Below are 14,014 nucleotides of genomic sequence, written 5' to 3'. Positions count from 1 at the left end.
GAAGATGAATTTACTATAGAGATCAAGGATCTTTACAATACTCATGTCAGGGGCAAACACGGGGTTTGCAGAGGGGGGTTTCCACACCACGCCGCCAGTGGGCGTGACCAGCTTGCAAGTGGGCGTGGCTATAATTTTAGACAGTGCTTGGCTGCTCTCCAACTCTTCCTATCCCCATAATATACATGGACAATGCTGCGTGCACTACTGTTAGGTGCACGCAGAGCTGTGTGAAGCAGGAGCAGGGTCCAGCCACCTCAATTATACAGTGTCCCAGGCTTGGAGGGGTTTTCAGGCACTAGGAAACCCCCCCCTCGGTTTGCCTATGCATGCTCTATCAGGATCCGCTATGCACTGAACACAGCTAACTGCAGTAGAGATAAAATGCAGGTATTTTATCTAGTCTGTATAAACTAATGGGGATTAAGTATAAAGTGGAGTAATGTAGTGTTGGCACTAACAACTGGTTTTGTCTAGATAAGTTTTGCAGAGTTCCACCCTCTTCTTCAATACCCTAAAAATGAGCTAAAGAGACAGAAAGGTAAAGAAACGAATAGAAGACACCTCTGTGTATTAAAGGAAACTGACGACATGACCCCAGCACCGATACAATCAGGCCCCTGTGATACATTAATATACCCTGTACTGTGTCTCATTAATCACCTGGCGCTGTCATTGACCAGTTTGCTGCATGGAAGCAGCCATGATGCCTATATTTAAAGAGCAGAAGAGAAACAAAAGCAGATCAAATGACAACTGAGACACGTTGGTTTGACTGGCTATCTATAACATTTAAAATATATTTGTGCATTTTTTTTTTTTTTTTTACATATTTGTGCATATTTACTCAGTTAAGCCTAAAAAGTGAGCGCAGTTTCATCAGACCTTGTACTGCAATAGAAATTATCAAGTTTGACTATGCAGAAAAGTTCTAGATGTCATTCATGACCAGGTAAGCAAATAGTATTAAATAGCACAAAATTGCTTGGCATCAATGAGCTCTTCAGAAAGAGCCTCTAGACTTAATTTTGCTGAGTATCACAACTTGTTTCCCTCCACAGGACACACTCATTGCAAATGATTCCCCACCCCAATGTAATTATTTGCAATGCATGCATAGTTTTATCTAATCATATAGATTCCTTGGAGCAGCAGAGCATTAAGCTGGACACAGAAACACATTATGTATCTAAAATTTCTCACCCACTCTTCCGGCCTGATTTGTATTCTTTGTGGCGTCTGATTTGCTTACACAGGCAAATCCTATTGTGCTATTTGTGGTTGATCAGTTTCTGAGACTTAACTCCTTCTGTTCTATGGGAATAGATGATGCTGATGCAGAATGATGCTGTCAGTGCAACTGAGAACCCCCAACAGTGCTTAAAATCAGGAGAGTAATGAAGATTAACCCCTGGAACAGTTACCATACATAATCCTGCGTCATTTTGCCCCCGTGATGCAATGAGGCAGAAGTGCCGTTTCGTCGCGGGGCCAAAATGACGTGAATCACTGTGAATGGCGTCATGGAGGTTCGCTTCACTAGGAAGTGAGCAGGAATGCGGGTGATTGGCCAGCTCTCCCGGGTGTCCGGGAGATCTACCCCGAATTCAGGAGTCTCCCAGACATTCCAGGAGAGTGGGAAAGTATGATCTTCCTACGTCTACATATTATCACATCTACTACCCAGAGCTCCTTCATAAATGCCAATGTCTGTACATTGTCTTATGCGGATTAAAGAGAACTGTCTGTTCTGTGGCTGTTTCTTACAATACATGAACATTCTATTACAATTGCTTACCTTGGTGTGCATTCATGTGTAGATAAAATGATATCTTGGGACCAACAAATGTAGTTTCCGTTATAATTGTTTTGTTTATATAGCGCTGATCATATTACGCAGCCCTGCACAGAAAATATGTAATCATTCACATCAGTCCCTGCCCCATAGGAGCTTACAATCTAAATTCCTTACACCACATGCACACAGACTAGGGTCCATTTTGTCAGAAAATGTTTTTGGAGCGTGGGAGGAAACTGAAGCACTCGTAGGAAACCCACAAAAACACAGGGAAAGCATACAAACTCCACATAGATAGGGCTCTGGCCAGACTCGAACTCACGACCCCATCACTGCGAGATAGCAATGCTAACCACTGTGTCATCATGCTGTATAGATAGTCCATAGATTTTGGTTCTGCAAAGTTATTTTGTGGTCAGCATGGGATTATATAGAACAATATGGAGAAATATGTTTTACTTGATACATCTGATTATTAAAGCAAATTGTGTATTCCAAAATTACATCCACTGCCAATAAAGAAGAATAAACTACCTCTAGACGTCTAGCCTATTCTCAGAATCCAATATCACGTTTCAGGGCTCTGATATATATTTATCACTAGAAAGAAAAACACACAAATCTTTCATCTATTATCATGGCAGACTTTATTTTGGATTTGGGGGTATATTTACTATACTGCGGGTTTGAAAAAGTGGAGATGTTGCCCATAGCAACCAATCAGATTCCATTTATCATTTATTTAGTACATTCTACAAAACAACAGCTAGAATCTGATTGGTTGCTATTGACAACATCTCCACTTTTTCAAATCCGCAGTTTAGTAAATATACCCCTTGGTTTTAGCAAAATATTGTGCTCTCCTTTACCCAGAGATTCCTCAATGCTATTAGTGGCAGTGACCTCACACAGCCAATAGGAAGTGGCTCAGGTAGAGCAGCTGGATGCTCAAAGCCATATGGCTGTTATATAGAACTTACTTCTACATTTTTTTCCATCATCCGCCAAGTTGTAACCTTCAAAACATTTGCAGACAAAGGAATTCTCGTTATTTACACAGAGGTGCTCACAGCCATGCTCAGCGGTGCTGCAGGGGTCTCTACCTGGGAATGTAAGAACTTGAAGTTAGCAGAATAGGCTGCTGTAAAACAAACAGAAATTATTTAGATCTCGTCTATATTGAAATTCCAGTGCGGATGGGATAACAAAATTTATTATATTCAAAGGCAAACCAACAAAGTAATTATCCTTTAAAATGAAGACATGGGGGGGATTTACTAAAACTTTGAAAAAAGGAAAAGTGACGGTGTTTCCTATAGCAGCCAATCAGATTCTAGCTATCATTTATCTAGTTCATTCTAGTACTTTATGTGGTTTCTATGACAACGGAATGTTGGTTCTCATCAGATCATTTTATATTTGGAAGTTTTCCATGCAATGTTGTCAGTGCATTGAGTGATGTATCCACGTCGTTAGCTGAGTGTCATAGTCACTTTGAAGTTGAGAAGCAGCTCAACCATGTTTACTATATCCAGATTCCAGTTGTTCTGACAACCGAGGAAATAGAAGCCAATTTATTTAATCAAATATCCCATGGGGTCTATTATCCAGAATTTGTTGAATGTTCTTTTTCTGTAACTTGGAGCACAATGTCTACAATATACTAAATTCCATTTAAAATCACCCATCTTCCCATTTCACTGGACCTGGTCTCGGGTCACCTGATTAAATTGTATAGCAGTGCTCTTCACAATGACTGTAAGAGAATGTGTTTGGTGTTTCGGACTGTATTGCAGCAGAATTATGACTTTTCTTGCTGGATTTTTTTTAACTTTCTGGGAATTTTCTTGCTAATGGATTTCCAGGTAAGAGAACCCATATCCGTGCTGTAAAAAATAACTTTGTTTGGTGATATTCCACAGCAGAGTTCATATTGCATTAGAATGGACTGAAATCCGTCCAACAGTACTGAACGCCCAGCCTAGTGTTAGGGCTAACAGATACCTAGATAAACATTTAAAACAGATTGGAGAGAGATCTTCACCTATAGCAGCCGCCTTTCCCGTAGAACTGGTTGTATTCAAATGTACTCGGATGTCTCCAGGACTTTAAAGATCATGGGTCAGTAGCGAGCAGGATTAACAGGGACAGGGCAGAGGTCAGGGCTGGTTGCAAGCAAGGAAAATCCAAATGACAGGCAGAGGTCAGGGGCAATCAAGCAGGCTCCAAAAACAGGCCAAGGGTCACAACAGGAGTCACTAGAAGCCAGCAAAGTATCCACAGTACTGGAACTGGTCAGCAATATGCGGCACACAGGAGGCTATAACCGGCAAGGAGGCTAAGCCAACCCTGCCTTAAAAACACAGATGGGCCAATCAAAAGAGGGGAGGCCCAGCAGCTCACCATCAGCCTCAGGAGACTGATAATGGATTACTGTTTGGTGTGCAGACACCCGGCTGTCAGTTTGGTAGGGCCGTGGTGGTGAACGAAAGAGCTGTCACTGGGGCAACAGCTGGGACGAAAGAGACAAAAGAGTCGTCTAATTACATTGGGGGACACGGCCCTCGGTGCAATCCTACGAGTCGCTGCGGCTTGTAACACCTAGCACATGTGTATTTATTTAGATAGAGGCCCCCTAACAAACAAGCCATAATATTACTGTTATACAGAACTTACTTCTACATGTTTTCCCATCATCTGTCAAGTTGTAACCTTCAAAACATTTGCAGATGTAGGAATTCTCGTTATTTACACAGAGGTGCTCACAGCCATGCTCAGCGGTCCTGCAGGGGTCTCTACCTGGGAATGAGAGAACTCGAAGTTACCAGAATCAGCTGCTGTAAAACAAACAGAATATTACTTTAAAGTATGTACGTGATTGGATGTCTGTCACCACAGAGTTTGTTCTGTGTTAGGGAACGGCCTTAAGTAGATCTCCAGTCATGTCCAGCAAATAATAAGATCATCATCATCATCATTTATATAGCGCCACTAATTCCGCAGCGCTGTACAGAGAACTCACTCACATCAGTCCCTGCCCCATTGGAGCTTGCAGTCTAAATTCCCTAATATAGACACACACACAGACAGGGACTAGGGGATGCTTCTTTGACAGCGTCGCGGCTGCTATATAGTACAGTGCCGCTATGGTGGGCACTTAATCTGCGGAGGGGGGGGGGTTTCTGGAGACCCAGAAACCCCCCCTGCGTGCGCCACTGCATATGATGGGATATAATATGTGACATGACTGGCTTCTTCTGCAGCAGAGGATCAACTATTTTCAAGAAAGTTCATATTATTGTTACTATTATTATTGTAAAAAACTAACACTAGGTTCTGGGTGCTGACCAAATTCTATTGTAACAATTACAAATGATACATTTCAGCTGTAATCTCCAACTAATAGTTAGATTAGAAATAACTTTGTATTTTCTATCAGAAAGAAATCAATGACAAATTAGATTAAAACATAAATAAAATAATATAGATACTTGCAAAACGCACGCTATTCACAACCGAGTAGGTCACTCAGTTGAACTATGTACAAGAGTTGTTTGTTAAATCGTGTGTTACTATGTGACCTTGACATTACCAAAGTCTCAATGTATTGTTGTTTTGTATATTGTACTGCTTTTCAAAACTAAACTAAATAAAGTGATGTTAAAATAAAGAAATTAATAAAAATTTAGCATTTACACAAGGCTAGGGGTGGAGATAAGAATCCCACTGCTTCCTCTGTCCCAGCCTGATCCTGCTCTCTCTCTTTTCCAATCCCTTCCCACTGATTGCAGGAGGAAGAGCAGTGTGACACAAATCACCATGTGGTTCCTCCTGCAGCCACTAGTGGGAGCACTGTGAATGGTAGTGAAAGTAGAGTAGCTACAACAGGAGGATTCTTCTCCCTCCCCTGTACGCCTTCTCATGCTATAGGTCACTGCGCTCCTTTGTGTCTAACCGCATTATAAGGAGTGGCTCTTGAAGACAATGCGGAGCCTCAGGAAGAACAGAGCTGAAGAATGTCCGTAAGTCTAACACCTTCAATGGCAACATATATATACGTCTCTGGTACAAGTAGAGTTACAGTAGAATAGCAGCACCCAATCCTGTAGCCAGATTTAGCTAATGAGGATGGTTTTGTTATATAATTTTACATCACCAGACACCCTTCCACTGCTGGACAATTTTTAATACTGCATGTCGTCCCTCCTATGCAGCTAATTAGACTAACAGTCACTGGGGTAACATGTGTTACTATCATCTCAGACCAGCCTAAAGCATTGTGCAAATTCCTGCACCCTATGTGAACCTATAGGAGCAAACCCTTTGTTTCACTGCGCACACTTGTCATAAATAACACTGTGTAACTATAACATCTGATAAATAGTTGCCTATAACACAACATTTGTAATGAATAATACCTTTAATCACATTAGGTTTGTTCACACACAGTCACGCAATATCCTTGAACACTGACACACATTAAGTCAAGCAAACAATAACATATATTCATTATTTAGTAATGTTAGAGGAGTTTGTACTTTTATCCTGGTTTAGGATGAAGAATGTGATGATAGAGGAATATGCAGGCGCACCGGATGATAACAAATATTCCTTTTATGTTCTGTCTCCAGAATATGTCAGTACTGGTTTATCTGAAGCCATTAAAGTTGTAGTATCTGTGATGCTGGGAATAACGATGGTCTGTATAGAATGGTTATGGACAGATCATCATCATCATCATCACCATTTATTCATATAGCGCCACTAATTCCGCAGCGCTGTACAGAGAACTCACTCACATCAGTCCCTGCCCCATTGGGGCTTACAGTCTAAATTTCCTAACATACACACACACAGACTATGGTAAATTTGTTAGCAGCCAATTAACCAACCAGTATGTTTTTGGAGTGTGGGAGGAAACCGGAGCACACGGAGGAAACCCACGCAAACACGGGGAGAACATACAAACTCCACACAGACAAGGCCATGGTTGGGAATTGAACTCATGACCCCAGCGCTGTGAGGCAGAAGTGCTAACCACTGAGGCACCGTGCTGCCCAGATGGACAGATGCAGCTATATAACCTTATCTTATGACTGTATAGTACAGTGTGTCTGTGCTCTGTATGGTAGTATGGATGAGAACTCTAGGGGAATGACTTCTTCAAGTTATATATCGCCCAACAGCCCAGATTTTCAAGTTGAAAAATTTGCAGTAAATTCTTGAGCTTTAGATTAGACTAAATAATCGAGTGAAAATCAAGAAAGGGAAACAGTTTCATCCATGTTCAAGCTCATTGTTCTACCTTGTTTAGCGTTGTTAATGTTTTTTTTTTTTGTAAGCTTACTTGAAAATCAACCGTGAATGCAATCATTAAATGTGAAATTGGTGGCAGAGCTGGTGCGAGAGTTGGACCAGATTGAGCCGTCTGATTGTACGCAACCAGAATTCGAGGCCAAGGAACAGGCCAAACTTAAGATGGTTAGAATGATTAAAGTCTCTTGTCCTAACTCTGAAACTTTCCTTGGTTTTTAATAAAACTGAAATCTTGCCTTGCCAAAGGGGAAGGATTGACACCGGAGGTATGTAGTTAGGGGACTAATCCTTAAAGGGCATCTCCTTTAAGGACTTAGTTTTCTCTCAACATTCTCTTGCAAGGAATGACTCTTTACTGTTCAAGCTTTCAGCAACAAGAGTCTTCAGACAGTCAATGGGTATATTACCTAAACTGCAGGTTTTAAAAAGTGGAGATGTTGCCTATAGCAACCAATCAGTTTCTAGCTGTCATTTATTTAGTACATTCTACAAGATGACAGTTAGAATCTGATTCGTTGCTATAGGCAACATCTCCACTTTTTCAAACCCACAGTTTAGTAAATCTAGCCCTTGATGAAGTGGTCTAGCTAATATATATGATGCTCATTATTCTGAATGTTTCACAATATTATTCTTATTTTTCTTTTCTACTTATTTGTATTTCTTAATTCCCATTTTTGTACTTATAATTATTTACAATAGATATCTATACATCCCATTCATTTTTAATGTCTTGACTGTGTGCATCACCTCTGTCCTTGTTCTCCTCTGCACTATGTGGATTTCCTGTTATGTTTTGAAGTTTGTAATTTAGTAGCCCGTCTGGTGTTTCTGCTTTATTAATGTCTTTTGGGGGGATAAGGTCTCTATTTACCGCAGGCAACACACCAGCTGTGGTCTCACCGGTGACCAATAAAGTGGCAATATATCCTCCACCTTCCTGCTGCTAATACCTAATTCCTATACAGCCAAGAATTCTGCTTTTCCCTGATTTATAGCACTGCTCTCTGCCCTTCCTGTCTCCTGGCATTATAACTCCTAGACCCTTTTCCTCTGTGATTCTTGACATTAAATCACCATTCATTCTATATTCCAGGAAAGAGAATATAAATAGTTCCATAGTAAGGTTAAAAAAAAGACAGTCCGTAAAGATCTTTCTTGTATACATGCTAACTGTGTTGATCCAGAAGAAGGCAGACACCAATTAGCCAGTTGACAGTTGCCAATTTAACCTCACATGGGAAATTACCACAATACTATATATAATACTTAATTGCCTGGATCAATTATCCCCATACTGTCCTACACTAATTGTAGCGCCAATCATAGGCAACTTATCTTCTGAAAAATAATACCCACTCTTTTATGTGATTAGAATGATGCAGGTACGGGAACTTTGATCCGGAATACTTCATACTTGGGAGTTGCCGTTTTCTGAACAGCAACAATTATTCCCTTTCTTTCTGGTTTACAGAGAATTCTAGATAGCAGATATCTGAATAAAAGATCCCATAGCTGTATATGCAAATAGCCACCTCTGGCAACTCTCCGGGTTTGACCCTCAGATTTTATAATGCAATATGATGTATAGGTGAGGTGACCATGTTCCTGAACAGTCCCCATGCCTGTACGCCAACAGTGACAGCCGGCGGATCTGGCGATACAGCCAGGAAGCATTGTGTTCTGATCCTGACTCTGTGATCCGTACAAACAGCATTCAAGGGTAAATGTTGCTTGTACAATACAGAAGTATCAGTGCTTCATAAACTCTCTATAAGCGTTAGTAAAATATATATATTTGGTATCCCTATGCTTGGGCGAATCAGACAAATACATTGCAGGATTCTCTAGGATTATCCTAAAAGCACCCAAAAATTTATATAGAAATTGCTTTACTAGATTAAAAATTACAGCATATTATAAATTCTGAATTAACAGCAAAGGTTCTATAAAATATTGATCTAGAAAGTACCCAGCTATGTGGGTAGTGCATCTAGATACTGTTTTGTAAAGCTAAGCTTTTTCTTTAGTCTTTTAATTGTAATATTGTACCATTAATAATAATAAACGTAAAATGTGTTCTCTTACTATGAAGAATGCTAAAATCTTTCCTTCAAAATAACAAAACCACAGATATCAGCTTCTACAGTCTAGTATAACATCATGACTTGCCCTCAGTCTCTGTGAATATTTGCGGTGCAGCTTTAACCTCTGATTCTGTCTGCCAAGAGACGAGAAATGATGATGCTGACAGCTGGTTCTACTACAAGGATATGTGGATGTAACCACAAGGATCTGCATATGCCAAAATATAATCATTTGTGCTTGTGGAGAGATCCATGTGGACACATTCTAGAGACGTTACGAATGATTCTTCTCTGGCTTGTCTGACAATAGCACGAGAGCAACTTACTTTGACATGTCTTCTTATCATCCCGTAGGAAATACCCTTCGAAGCACTGACACATGTAAGAACCTTCTGCATTAACACACAAGTGCTCGCAGCCATGTTTATTCAAGGCACAGTGATCCACAGCTGAAATGTAAAACACGTTTTTATTAACACCCAATGGTGAATAGAGCTAATCCAAACCACAGTCTTCTGGAGGGTGCATGGATCACTAAAAGAAATACACCTACAGTTGGTAATAGGGGTATATGGCGTAATCCCGGAACAGGCAACCTGTGACTCTCCATCTTTAGTGGAACTACATGTCCTGTGCATCATCATCATCATCTTATTTAATTTATATGGCACCACAGAATCTGCATTGAGTCAGTAAAAATCATTATAACTGAATATGGGAGAAGCAACTACATAAGAAAACACACCTATGTAACCCATGTTAATGATAAATTTTATTTATGCTACGAGCATTATTGAAATTTTTTAAATAATGTTAACACTAATATAGAGAAAGAGTGATGACATTAGAAATTAGTGTGCAGGAGGAATGTGTTGAGATAAAGAACAGGAAGGTGTTCTATGATTAGAAACGAAGCAAAGATAAGGGTCCAGGTGATAGCGAGCACGAGCAGGTGAGACAGGTGAGAGGAGGAGAACAAACGAGAAGGGGGAGGACATGTGAGAGGTGAGGAAGAGTAACATTGAGTGGAATTCAGCAATCTAGTATATGAAATGAGAGTATTGTGACAGAATAAGAATATAGCAATCAATACAAAAGGAGAAAAAGCTATAGAGAAATCTCAGTCCACATGGATGTGAACCCGTGTGCTGGGACTACGTCAGTTGTTAGGGATAAGTGTATCAACCAAGATGTTTGTATAACTGAACTAAAGTAGTTTCCCTTTCTCTAAACAAAACAAACAAAAAAAATGAATTTAGAGGTAATTAGACTAAGATTTTACTTCTAGCAGAGACAGTGAAATTATAATAACTTTTACTGCACTCACTGTAGTAAGATAATGGACCTATATATGTACTGCAAGGTCTTACCAGTACATGTCTTCATGTCTTTGTTCAGGACAAATCCCTCATTGCAGTGGCACACATATGATTCCTCGGTGTTAGTACACACGTGCTGACATCCATGGTTACTCTCAGAGCAGTGATCGACTTCTGTTAACAAAGAAACAGAAACTTGACGTAAGAGCAGATAATATAACGCTTTCTTTTATTGTTTGAGTGACCTTTATCTCTGCTATATCATAACTTTATTATTATTTAAATTATTTGGGGCAACGTTTCAAATAATAAAAATGCTAATACTTATAGCCAATGTCATGGACAAAAGCACTTCTTATTATAATTATATAGTCATAGTGGTACTTAAATAATTCATGCATGAGGTCACCTTGCCTTAAAATAATAAGTACCTTTTAAATACACTCTAACTCTGTTAATGCATAACAATTAACACCGAGTAAAGAAACATGATCAATCTGCAAACTGTCTGTGTTGTCTAAATGATGAGTTCCAAAGACAATCTCCAGCAAATTATAATTATTACACTAGAAATGGTTAACACAAAATCCCACAAGTCACCCTTGGAAGGTGATTTCCAGATGGTGGTTCAGCTACTAGAATGTTACTAGAAAATGTGGATAATTTAAGATGCTAGAAAACAAAGTGGAGCAGAGCACTTTAATCATTTTGCACCAGTCTTTATGCACTGAGCAGGAATAGGTTGCAAGTTGCCTGCTCACGCTTAGCCGAACCATTGTGATTTGTTGTTGCTGTGATTTAAATGCGCATGGTTTGCAGAAGTGAAAATATCACTCCAAAGCGCTGCCTCATTTCACCCTCATTTATGTGTTATGTAACTCAGTAATAAACATACAGTTGTTATCCTTAACACTGCATATCTGTATGTATCTAGCAAAATGAAAACCTGAGGTATTGGTTCATATTTTGATAAAAACATTTAAGCCTGCATCCCAGAGTCAAGGGCTCCTCAGTATATGCAGGTCCTACACTGATCTATATGTTTTAAACACCATTAAAACGCAGCTAATGAGATGCACTCACCTCCCAGGTATAGGGGCACACATTTAGAAAGGGCTGGCTTGTAAGCCACACCCAAATGAGCCTTAAATAGGCTTGATGGACAGCTGCTAAGACAACACAAGGCAATATTTTGAGAGAAAACCAGAGATAAAATAAGCCAGCGTAACTCAGTAATGTAAGGTGAAATTGGGGCTGCCTTTATTGCAAATGTCAGGGTTTCTCATTTGTTAAAATTTAAATACATTAGTTAACATAAGAATTATATCCATGCTTTTTATTGTGGACATAAACGAGTCAAAATCTGGGTCTAGCTTATCATTGGTATATCCCAAAGACCAACTCTGGGGCCCATTATATACAGCATGGAGGCATTCTGTTCTTAGAAACACATGGGAATACTGTGCCTGTTATTGTTAAATATAGTAGAAGCCAACTGAGATTTCTGTGACCATATAATCGGATGTGACTGTAGCCTGAGGTTACTTTTATCATCTTTTTGATTTCAGTAGGGTAGTATCATCATCGTCATCATTTATTTATATAGCGCCACTAATTCCGCAGCGCTGTACAGAGAACTCACTCACAACAGTCCCTGCCCCATTGGGGCTTACACTCTAAATTCCCGAACATACACACACACAGACAGACAGAGAGAGACTTGGGTCAATTTTGATAGCACATACCAGTATGTTTTTTTTGAGTGTGGGAGGAAACTGGAGCACCCGGAGGAAACCCACAAAAACACGGGGAGAACATACAAACTCCACACAGATAAGGCCATGGTCGGGAATTGAACTCATGACCCCAGTGCTGTGAGGCAGAAGTGCTAACCACTAGGCCACCGTGCTGCCCAAAATTGTGTAATTGGAATACATTATTGGATAAATTATACAAGTTTTCATTTGCTGGTATAAGATGAGCCTCATATCCCCATGTGCTCTACTTCCACTGATAGTTATTCATTTCACCACAGAACAAATGGGTCATGTGACACAAGTGACAAGACTAGTCTCTGAATATAAGGCTATATTTCATAGGGATTTCTACATATATTCTTGTCACGTGTGTAATACAGAGATATATACTGTCTATGCCTTCTATCCTGCATGTTGCTTCCCCCATGCTGATCCTCATGAGATCATTTTGTTATCTGCAAATATTCCTCCCATGTTGTAATGTATTAAATGAAGAATTAATGTATGACAATGCATTACTAAAACCAAGGCTGTGTAAAGCTTCAAGCCCTGGATTGTATAACATGACAGTAACCTGAACAACAGTTCCTTTGTAGTGCTTCCAAACGGAACTACTCTTTTCATTTTCTACATAAATAGTACCAGGTTTGAAATCTCTATGGGACATGGTTGCAAAGGTCATTTGTAGGACAATTAACCTACCATGTATGTAAGCTACAAAGCAGGCAGGTCAGTGGACCTTATACATAGTTACAGAGCAGCGCTGGGACTTCGTCAAGACTACAGCAGAATTATTGAGCCCTCTGGGGAGAAAAGTTGAGGGAGGGTCGCTGATTGAGGAATGAACTCTGTATGTTGCTGTATAGGTATATCAAGGGCTAAAGCTGCACTGTGCCTTGCAAAACAAAATAATAATGAGGGCGATGTACTCAATTACATTTCTCTGGGTTATTATTCTGTAATGTGTCAGAAACAAGACTCTCAGAGCCTCTTAAATGTGTGGAACACAATTCCCATATTCCCATAATCGATTAAATTACTGAGGAAACACCTCTGTATTTATATATATATATATATATATATATATACACACACACACACACACACACACACACACACACACACACACACACACACACACACACACAATGGGGTGTATACGGTTGTATGCCATACCACCACTTTTCCTACTGCCTTCATGGTAAATCTATAAAATTCCATTCACTTAGATTTCCATTACATTTTCCATACCGCAACTTCTAAATTGTCACTTGTTGACAGGACTCTGGGCGTTCTATTCGCATGTGCTGTACGGTTGAATAGAGCATGTGCTCTATTACCAGCCGTTATCCTTTAAAAGTATCTAAAAGAGGCTGACTGTTGTGTCCTTCAATATGACAATTGACAGAAAGTCTGCTCGTATTTAGGAAAATATCTCCCATCCTGGTCACAACTTTATCTCAAATATCTGTATAGTATATTGTTTCCCTACACGGCTTCCAGGAGTCTCCTGGACACTCCAGAATAGGCAACTATGGTCTTGAAATGCTCCTAAAAGTTTTACACACACGTAGCTGTAATATATTAGCAGACTTATATTTTAGTAGTCCTGTAACACTATAATATGCTGCAAAACCTTGACATTCCCACTATGACTTGTGCATTCAGTTCCTCCCAGTGCAAGATTTTGATCAAGTTTGGTCTATTCTAGTGGTGCTTCTGTGCTGAGACCCCAAA

General features: G+C 39.8%; 1 protein-coding gene across 1 annotated transcript in view; it reads right to left on the bottom strand.

Annotated features, from left to right (window-relative positions):
* MATN2 (matrilin 2) overlaps window positions 1-14,014 on the bottom strand; it is an 81,714-nt gene that overhangs the window by 17,680 nt on the left and 50,020 nt on the right. The window contains exons 9-12 of the mRNA XM_075213846.1: window positions 10,572-10,694; window positions 9,528-9,650; window positions 4,475-4,597; window positions 2,779-2,901 (exon numbers count right to left, since the gene is read on the bottom strand). Coding sequence (XP_075069947.1) covers window positions 2,779-2,901; window positions 4,475-4,597; window positions 9,528-9,650; window positions 10,572-10,694 — 492 coding nt within the window. The remainder of the gene's footprint in view (window positions 1-2,778; window positions 2,902-4,474; window positions 4,598-9,527; window positions 9,651-10,571; window positions 10,695-14,014) is intronic.

This window comes from Mixophyes fleayi, chromosome 5 (assembly GCF_038048845.1).
Source record: "Mixophyes fleayi isolate aMixFle1 chromosome 5, aMixFle1.hap1, whole genome shotgun sequence".
NCBI lineage: Eukaryota > Metazoa > Chordata > Amphibia > Anura > Limnodynastidae > Mixophyes > Mixophyes fleayi.
The sequence above is the reverse complement of the archived record's forward strand: the minus strand, read 5'-3'. Positions and strand labels throughout refer to the sequence as shown.